Source organism: Sceloporus undulatus, chromosome 2 (assembly GCF_019175285.1).
Source record: "Sceloporus undulatus isolate JIND9_A2432 ecotype Alabama chromosome 2, SceUnd_v1.1, whole genome shotgun sequence".
NCBI lineage: Eukaryota > Metazoa > Chordata > Lepidosauria > Squamata > Phrynosomatidae > Sceloporus > Sceloporus undulatus.
This window is the reverse complement of record NC_056523.1, coordinates 148,810,683-148,820,805: the sequence shown is the minus strand read 5'-3', so window position 1 is coordinate 148,820,805 and position 10,123 is coordinate 148,810,683. Positions and strand designations below refer to the sequence as shown.

At 46.8% G+C, this 10,123-nt stretch overlaps 1 protein-coding gene across 2 annotated transcripts in view; it reads left to right on the top strand.

Annotated features, from left to right (window-relative positions):
- The window catches only part of ACTG1 (actin gamma 1), a 9,128-nt gene extending 1,148 nt beyond the window's left edge, over positions 1-7,980 (top strand). The window contains exons 2-6 of one of the 2 annotated variants that reach the window (XM_042449253.1): positions 5,364-5,495; positions 5,598-5,837; positions 6,107-6,545; positions 6,721-6,902; positions 7,039-7,980. In XM_042449253.1, the coding sequence (XP_042305187.1) occupies positions 5,373-5,495; positions 5,598-5,837; positions 6,107-6,545; positions 6,721-6,902; positions 7,039-7,182 (1,128 nt within the window). In that variant the 5' untranslated portion in view covers positions 5,364-5,372 and the 3' untranslated portion in view covers positions 7,183-7,980. Of the gene's footprint in view, positions 1-5,360; positions 5,496-5,597; positions 5,838-6,106; positions 6,546-6,720; positions 6,903-7,038 lie in introns of both variants that reach the window. The other variant, XM_042449254.1, reaches the window with a different exon arrangement.
- Positions 7,981-10,123: the final 2,143 nt, after the last annotated feature.

Below are 10,123 nucleotides of genomic sequence, written 5' to 3'. Positions count from 1 at the left end.
AGGAGGGGTATTTAGAATCTCAGGCAGAGAAGTTTCGCTCCTTAAACTGCCAATCCAGCATGCAACAGGAGGCTGCTAGAGGAGTCACACTGGAATAGAGCTCTTTAAGGAGCATAGTGTAAAACATCTATGCCTCTCTCAACTGCTAAGAAACAAAAGGCGGGGCCTGTTCTTTATTTAACTATAGGCCAAAGAGAGGAAAAAGGCACGTTCCCCGTTTCCCAAACAGAGGTTTATTATGCCCCTATTAAGCCTTGAGAGCTCTTGGACACAAACTAAATATAACAGAAGTGTACACTTGTCCAGAGCGTTTAATATACGTGCATTTCAGTGCCTCTTCCCCAGACAACCCCTCCATGAAGCCTCGCCCAGGCAGCCCTATTGCTCCCCTTTTAATGTTAGGCAGAATCTGCGAGAGAAACACCGTGGTGGCGCAGTCTGAGGCGCTAGACTCCCTGGAGCAGGGCGAGCGACCCCCACCAGCCCCTCAAACATTTCTTCTCCCTTCGGCTGGCTGCAAGGGTCCCTCTCGGGCCCCTCCCAACAACGGCGCCTCTCCTGCCGCCCCGCCGCCCTCCCCCCTTTGGCGTTGAATTTCAAAAAAGGAAAAAGCCACCGCAGCGTCTCCTCCTTTCCCGCCCCGGGACGTCACCGGTCGCCTCCAGCCAATCCGGACCAGGCGCCTCAGGGCCGGCCCCGCCCGTTTGGGGAGCCGTTGACCGGCGCGAGAGAGAAAGAGAGGAAAGAAGACTCTTAGGAAGAGGAGGAGGGTCGCGCGAGGCGGTCGCCAGGCAACGGCTTTTAGAACGCTCAGCGCGTTCTAAAGGAGGCAGCGAGAGGGAGAAGGCAGGCAAAGCGGTTAGCGCTCCCTTCTCCCAGAACCCAATTAAAAGGCACCCGCTCCCTCCTCCTCCGCAATAAACGCGCGTTGTGTGAACGGACCGCTTCCCTCCTCTCAAACCCTAAAGAATGGTGACTTTAATCATTGCTATGTTATTAAAGCGGAGCCCAGGCCGGTTGCGGCCGTTTTCCTACCTGTGAGGAGGAGAGAGGAGGCGGAGAAAGAGAGGAGGAGGCGGGCGCTTTCCTTTTCAAAGGCGCGAAGCGAGAGAAAGAAACCCGAGCGTGCTAGAATCGCTTGCCGCCGGCTAGTTGAGAGCGTCCCGCGCCAGCCCCGCCCCTTTTATCCCAGGGGGCGCCGGCCCCCGCCTCGCCGGCCGAGAAGATCGCCATATATGGAGATCTTTAGAAACAGACGCTCCCATTGGCTGGCGAGGGCCGAGCCACGTGGGGCAGGCAGGGGAAGGAGGCAGGGCGACGCCCCCTCCTCCTCCTCCTCCTTCGCTCAGCCCCGAAATCTGCATAGCGCAGAACAAGGAGGAGGAGGAGGAGGAGGGAGGGGTGCTGGCTTTGCGGAGGCAGAGGGACCTCCGCTCCACTGAGGGTTCCCTGGGTCCAAAGAAGGGCACCACCGACTATGCCTCCCCCAACTAGGCACCTCAGAGCCACACCCCTCCCTGCCTTCCTCCCTAAAGGGGCTTCTGAGGCGGGGACAGGGACCTCTGGGGCAGGTCCCACCAGGGGGACCAGACTTGGCCCTCCATTCCAGCCTCCTCTGCAGGAGGAAGTCCGGAAGGTCTCCATTGTGGACACCATAAGAAGCTCCATTTGTATGAGTGCTTTTGGCTTTTCTCAGTCGTGTCCTCCATGCCCTCCCCCAAATGTCCTCCTTTGCGGCAGGTCATCTGGTCCACCCTGCTCCAGGGCCATTCTATCAACACCTGGGCTCCCCAATCAAGGGTGGGCAATAATGTTTGTTTTGTTTTTTTATTTATTTATACCCCCACCTCTCTGTCAATGACAATCCAGGCAGCTTATAAGTGAAAAATTGCATACAATGCTTAAGACCATTTTAAAACTGTTGAATGGGAAGTGGCGTCCCAGGTGTTTCTAATGGGCGCTGGGGCCTTCCTGTGCCTCCCCCCCCCCATGGCTGCCATTTTGCACTCAGGGCGCCCCCAATGCCTGGCTGCAGGTCTAAGGCCGCAGAGAGGGGCATGGGAAGGCCTCAGTGCCCATTAGAACACCTGGTGACATCACATTCCCATTCAAGGTTTTTGGCAACGGTTGGGGAAGCCTCCTTCCCCTTCCTCATGGGCACCAATGATAAAGGGGTGCCTCAGCTGCTCATGTGTGTGGCATGGTTGCTGTGGCACTTCCAGGGGTGAGAGTTTGTGTGGCACCTTGGCTACTATCACTGGGAGCGCCCATATATTTAGGCGGAATGGGAAGACCTGGGATCTCCAAACAGACTGCACCTCCGCTTCCAAAAACATGGCAGTGATAAAGGATTGGGGAGCTTGTAGTCCACTGCAACTGGAGTACAGCTCCCACAATCCTTCCATGGCTTTCACATCCTCCTTGCTAGGAGATGTTCGCACGTGCAGCAGCTCTTCTGTAGGCTTGCCAAAACCGGCTGCCCCCGTGAAATTCACGGATTGGAGTGTTTAAAAAAAACCGTTTCCCGCCCGTTTTGGCCCATTCAATCCCGGGTTCCTGCGACTCCAGGCCCAGATTTAGCAATCTCAGTCAAGACTTTCGACTGACAAAGCTCTGCCTGCCTGGGAAGAAAGGCAGGATTGGGCTCACTTTCCCCCATGGGACCCCTTTAGTCACGCCTCCCTCTCTCTCCTCAGCAGCCAAGATGTCTGCCTCCAGGGAGAAGGAGAAGCAGCAATGGCAGGTAGGGGGTTCTCTGGTGTGGCAGCACTCCCTTGCCCCCGCCTCCCTCTTCCTCCTCACCAAGACTCAGTTACAAAGGCAAAAGGCAAGGAGGCAGGCACCAGGGGTCCCTTTCATGTTCGTTGCTTTGCCTTTCCTGTTCCTCTGGGGCTTCTTCTCTGCCTGCGAGTGGGCTGGCTATGGCTTCTGGGGAGAGAGAAAGGGGAAGGAGGAGGGAGAAAAAGCCCCACGCCAGTCTCACTCCTCCATTAAGGCAAGCCTCCTCTTCTTCTTCTCCTCCCCTCCTCCTTTTCTTTTCTTCCCTTCTTCTTTTCTTTTTCCTCCTCCTTCCTGGAGGACCCAGCGGTTGTTGTCTTTGCCTGATCCTGCACTCTATCCTTGCTTTTTATCCTACTTTTTATATATGTCATTTGTTTATACTCTCCAATCTGCCTCTACTGGACCTATAAGGTGTTTTTAAATTTGGATTTGTCATTGTGCTGGCCATATGGCATAATAATAATGTTGTTGTTGTTGTTGTTGTTGTTGTTTGTTGTTGTTATATTTTTCCTCCTCTTCTTCCTCCTCCCCCTCTTCTTCTTCTTCTTCTTCTCTTCCTCTCTCTTCTGTTGTAATTGTGTGCCCTTTCAACTCCTTCTGACTTATGGCAGCCTGCAGAGTTCCTTGGCATAGTTTCTTCAAAGGGGAGAAGGCTTGCCTTTAAGAGGCTGAGAGAGTGTGATGCCCAAGATCTCTCACTGGGTTTGCATGGCCATTCTGGCTCCTCAATTCTTCTCACCAACCAAGCCAGCCCCCTTCTTCCCTCCTTCTTCTTTTCTTTCCTCTTCCTCTTCCTCCTTCTTTTGTTGTTATTGTTATTGCTATTGTGTGCCTTCAACTCCTTGCTGGACTATGGCAGCCCTGCCTGGATGTGAAATTGTAGTTTGCAGAATGGCTGTGGCACCAGAGACTAGAACGAAAAGCACTTGAGACCATAATAAGGCAAAACCTATCCTGGGTTTCTTGGCAAGATGTTATTCTGAAGAGGTTTGCTGCCTGACCTCTCATCTCTCTTGAGGCGAGAGAGTGGAGAGTAGGACTTGCCCATACTCATTTGTTAATTCCAACCTTTTGGACCTTCTATATTGTCCTTATGATTTTCACATGGTCAACCTTTCAGGATTACACTGATCAAGAAATGTTCACACACTTAAAAAATCTATGCTAACAAATTGGACACACAAGTACAGTAACAGCCAAAATCTACATGAACAGTGATACCTGTATATACCAACAAAATGCACAAAATATATCATGCAAACTTTCAAAGCTCCACTGACATTTTTATCAGGCAAAAGTGTTAAAAATCCAACAGAAAGCAAGAAAGAACGAAAGAAAAATGATAGTGTAAGTGCTTATGTGTGTGTGTGTGTTTTAGAATTGGGTGTGTGTGTGTGTGTGGTCAGAAAGGGAATTTACATTCATGGACATTTGTCCAGGAATAATGTCAAAATGTCCTCCATTTTGATCATGCCTAAGAAACATGCGAATTTTAGATTAACATTTTTTTAAAAATCACCAAATTTTTTCCGTGTCTCCATTTTTAGAAAGTTGTCCTACATTGAAAATGTTATCCTACACTTGTCCTACATTTGTCCGGTTTGGAGGTCCAGACCTATGGCAACCCTATCTGTAAGGCAAACTTCGTGCTCTCTCAAGAACTACCCACAGTTTCAATTTCAGTCAAGGCATGGGACTGCAGCAGCATGGCATAGCAGTTTGAGTTGGATATGACCTCTGGAGACCAGAGTTCAAATCTATGCTCAGTCATGAAGCTCACTGGGTAACCTTATAGCAATAGCAGCTTCAGTAAAACCACTTTCATGCCGCTAAGCAGTTCATAATCGTTTAAACAACTGTTAAGTAAATTGCCCCAACAAGCGGGTACCCATTTTAGCAACCTCAGAAGGATGCAAGCTGAGTAGACCCTGGAGCTTGCCTGGGATCAAAACCCACAACCTTCTGGGTTTGTGAGTAAGTGGCTCAGTACAGGCATTTAATCACGCGCACACCAGGGCTAACCTTGGGCAAATCACTTGTTCTCAGCCTCAGCAGAAGGCAATGAGCAAACTCCTTAAAACTGCCAATCCCAGCATGCAACAGGAGGCAGCTAGAGGAGTCACACTGGAATAGTACCTCTTTAAGAGCATAGTGTGATAAACATCATAGTCTGTTGCGCCTGGGGAAACAAAGCAGCCTCCCCAGGACGTAAGGCACATTTTCCTTCTTGGTCGTGTTTTAGCCGCCCTGCCGCTTTTAGGCTGGGATGGTGTGCCTGCTTAAGAGCGTGCCCTGTTTGATTTCTGAAAGTAGGGTTGTGGTATTAATCTCTGGGCGAAACGTAAAGACAGAGAGGGAAAGGTCTACTTATTGGGTCTTTGAGGGCAGGGAAAGGCAGGACAATCCTCAGACCTTGGTGGAGATGTAGCCTAGAGGGTGGGGTCCCCAGACTGGGTGGCAAGCGGCCAGAGCAGCCCCTAGTGGCCAGATGCTGTAGCGGCCGAGAGGATGGTGCAGAGATGTGGGATGGGAAGGGCACCTTACTGGTCCTTAATGGAAATTTCTCCTTTTCTTCAAAGCAGATCTGAAAAATGGAAGAAGAAATTGCAGCGCTTGTCATTGACAATGGATCTGGAATGTGCAAAGCCGGCTTCGCTGGAGATGATGCTCCTCGCGCTGTATTCCCCTCAATTGTTGGGCGCCCACGCCATCAGGTTGGTTGCCAAGGAAGCAGTGGGGCTGCTCTTTCTCTGTATGATCTAGGCTAGGGTGCTTCGGCCTAGTAGCCTACTAAGCTTTCTCTCTCCTTTCCTTAGGGTGTCATGGTTGGCATGGGCCAGAAAGATAGCTATGTAGGAGATGAAGCTCAAAGTAAGAGAGGAATCTTGACCCTGAAGTACCCTATTGAGCATGGCATTGTCACCAACTGGGATGACATGGAGAAAATCTGGCATCACACTTTCTACAACGAACTTCGTGTCGCTCCAGAGGAACACCCTGTGCTGCTTACAGAAGCACCTTTGAATCCCAAAGCCAACAGAGAGAAGATGACACAGGTATGGCATTGGTGTGGCTGTTCCTGGTTATTCTCACTCATTTCACCCACCATTTTTCTTTCAAGTTACAGTTTCTCTTCTCTTATTTTCAGGGTTCTTTGCTGTCCTGGCATTTCCTTCTTGAAGTCTCAGGTTTCTGTTGTATTTCTGCCTGTTTTCTTTTGGTTTCCAACTCCATCTGATACTTTGCATGTCAGCATGTGTGTGTGCGTGTGCCACCACTGTAGGAGGGTTTGCTTACTTACAACAACTTTTTTTCTCTTTCTTAGATCATGTTTGAGACATTCAACACTCCAGCCATGTATGTGGCCATTCAGGCTGTGTTGTCCCTGTATGCCTCTGGTCGTACCACTGGTATTGTAATGGACTCTGGAGATGGTGTTACACACACTGTACCCATCTATGAGGGTTATGCCCTTCCTCATGCCATCCTGCGACTTGATTTGGCTGGCCGTGACCTCACAGACTACCTCATGAAGATTCTGACAGAAAGAGGCTACAGCTTCACCACCACGGCTGAAAGGGAAATTGTGCGTGACATAAAGGAGAAGTTGTGCTATGTTGCCTTGGACTTCGAGCAGGAGATGGCCACAGCTGCTTCCTCTTCCTCCCTGGAGAAGAGCTATGAATTGCCTGATGGTCAGGTGATCACCATTGGAAATGAGAGGTTTAGGTGTCCAGAAGCCCTCTTCCAACCATCTTTCTTAGGTAAGCACTTCATTGTAACCATAATGAAAGGCACTAACATGTTCTCAGGTTGCAGGAGTATGCATTTTTGTGTGCGCACACTGGTCTGTGCAGTCATCTGATCTACTTCCAACAAGGCAGTTGTATAGCATGAATTGAGATTTTTTCCATTTTTTTACCCCCTCTTCTCTCTCAGGTATGGAGTCCTGTGGCATTCATGAGACCACTTTCAATTCCATCATGAAGTGTGATGTAGACATCAGGAAGGACCTGTATGCCAACACAGTATTGTCTGGTGGTACCACAATGTATCCAGGGATTGCAGACAGAATGCAGAAGGAGATCACAGCATTGGCTCCTAGTACAATGAAGATCAAGGTGAGAAGAATTGCATTATAAGCTTTTGGTTTCTACATGTCTCTGAATTATTTTTCAGAGCCCCTTTTAGCAAGGTAGATAACTGAAACAACTGCAGAGCATTCTAACTTTGGTTTTGTTCTCTTTCTCGTATTAGATTATCGCCCCTCCTGAACGCAAATACTCAGTCTGGATTGGTGGATCCATTCTCGCATCTCTCTCTACCTTCCAGCAAATGTGGATCAGCAAGCAGGAATATGATGAGTCTGGCCCATCCATTGTCCACCGTAAATGTTTCTAAATGGACTATTAGCAGATGCGCAGCATTTGCTGCATGAGTTTTTTTTTCACCAGTATAAATTTGCCAGGGCAAATATATACACCTCATGCTAGCCTCATGAAACTGGAATAAGCCTTCTCTTCAAAACATTTGTCATTGGGAAGTCTGTCTCCAATAATCCTGTGAGGATGTCTACCTTGTTGCTGATATGACCTGTACTCAAGTTAACTGTTCCCTTTGTACATAGCAGTATAACTGTACCCTATACACATCTGGCCTAGGACCTAGTACAGGTGGCATTTATACAATACAAAGGTTTAACTTGTGTCTGTAACTGCCTGGGACCATGGTCTCTGTGTAACCAGCAGTGTAACAATGGAGTTTGAGGCTAGATTTGTACAGGGTAACAAAAGATCAGACCTTCCACTACACAAAGCGCTAAGAGTTCCAGATCACTATTGTTGAGGCTGGCAAGGTTTTGTGAAAAGGATGGCCATTTTTTTTGTCTTGCCACTGTTCCTAACAGGGCTGGAAACATATCGCATCCAAGCCTTATGAACCAGTTTTTCTTCCTTTGCCCACCTGTATCCCAGCAAGACATCACAGGGCAAAAAGTTGCTCAACTTGAGTCGCTCCAATGTTTGCATTGACACCTGTAAATTTAATCATCAGGTTTAATTTATGTAAGATTTTTGTACGTTGCCTTAATGTTGTCATATGACAGTAGAAAACCAAAATTTGTAAGTCATCCTGAAGTTGAGAGTTGTAATGCCCAACACGTCATTGTGAAAGGAAAATAAAGCGCTGCAGTAAATGAAATAGGCCTAATGTTTGTTTAGTGGGGGAAATTACTTGAATACTGTTGGCACTCAAAATGCCTGGTCAGTTCTTGATCAGTCATTTACATGCTGGTGAACATGCTTTAGCTTTTAATGCTGACGTTAGACTCTGAACATCCAAGCTTTCACAATACGAGAGCCATTGCTTGCTGTTGAACAGCTTTTAAATTTGTTAATTAAACCCAGTTTGAAGATTTTCTCTGCCTTTCAACATTGGAATTAAATCACTAAACATTATGTTAATTAAAATGAGAACTGGGCAGTTGGAAGTCTGCAATGGTATACTTCAGTCCAGACTTTTAATTGCTAATATTAATCTTGACCTGTTTGCTCTAGTGCAGTGGTCTCCAAACTGCCCTTGAAGAATTTTAGACTTAAGCTTCCAGAAGCCTCAGCCATGTTGGCCAATAGTCTTGGATTTTGGGAGCTGGAGTCCAAAATTACTTAAAAAGCACAGTTTGGGGAGCACTGCTCCAGTGTTTCAGAAACAAAAGACACACATTAGAGTTGCTTCTTGCATATTTGTAATCTGCTCTGATAGCCTTTTGACTGAAAAGCAGGGTATAAACATTACTAGTATGTTGAGATTGGCAAGAAAATGCTAATTACTGAAGATAGCATGATTGTTCAGGGACATGAGGTTTTAAAATGTATTTTCGTGTGCATGGAGTGTATTCCACTGGAAACTTTATACCCTGCTGCTTTGGATATTGACTGGGCTAGAATAACAAATGTTGGACAACAGAAAAGATGGAGTAGATTGTGACCACTTCCATGAAATCTGGATAATCTCTCCCACTTTGAGAATGTTAGTAAAACTGGCTGATGGTTCTTGGCTGAACTAATCCATTGCCACCAAGTCCAGAAATGGCATGTCTTTTACAGGGCCACAATTGGTATGCAGCTTGGGTGTTTTTTGCCTGGCTGGAAATCATGCAGCCCAGCTAGCATAGCTGATGGTGAGGAATACTTGGAATACATAACTGTTACGTCCAGTTATGTGTCCTCAGTCCTCGCACTGCACATGTGATGCCACAGGAGGAAGTGCTTTGTACTGTGAGCAGCTGTAGGGTATATAATGGAGGCCAGCTGTAATTCTCCCAGTAAAGTGCTAGAGCTGGGATTATTGGTATGATTATCTACTTTCAGAAAATGGTTCTGTGACAACAGCAATCATCACTTTGAGCCCTTGAAGCAGAGGCAGTAGCTTCATAATTGACTAAATTGCCCACTCTATCTGATTAAAATTGCTGTGTTAGATGGGAAAGAAGGAAGCACACATGAATAACAAATGTGTCTGCCTTTCTTGCCTTAATGTCTTTGAAAGGTGGGAACCTACAAGAACCTTGTGTTGTAATTTGCTACTTGGATGGGCCTTTGGCTCAGGCTAAAAGAAAAACCCCATCCTGTTTCCCTGTTTAGCTTTCACCACTGGAAGATAAGGGATTCATTCTGGGGACATCTAGTCTATAATAAGCCTGCTTTATTCCCAGATTTGGGAGTTGTGAGCAGGATGGCCTTGTTTGTCCTGAATGTCTTGATAAATTAACTTGCTATAAGGACAACATTTTTTTCGTAGTGAGAAGATTATTCCCCTCCAGTAGAGAATGTAACCATTCTACCATGCCTTTTGAGAGGCCTAACAGATGTCAGGCTAAATAAGCAAGATCTGTTGGTTGGAGAAATTGAGTTGACAGATGCTTGCTTATGTGAGTATCTGCGAAAGTCTTAGACCTAAATCCCTGTTTAAGTGTTTGCATATTACAGGAGAGGAAAGGATGCAGTATACCTAGCCCATTGGGAATATTATTAAATATCTTATTTGCATAAATCAAAACACTGAAGAAAAATATGCATAATCTTACTGTATAAAGCAGGACTGGTGTGTTCTAAAGATGCCATTTGGTTTGGCAAAGGAATGCCTTGCTATTTGGTTGTCACAAAGTAAGCTAGGAAAGGTAAACCAGTGTTGGCCACATGTTTGGAAATCAGATTGTTCACAGGGTGTAGTATATTTGAACCCATGTTTCAGGGAAACTGGGTTTAAAACATTCTTACTTCATCCTAACTAAAGAAAAGCTCAGCCTGCCCACTACAATTTTGAGAGCATTGTCTTCTATACT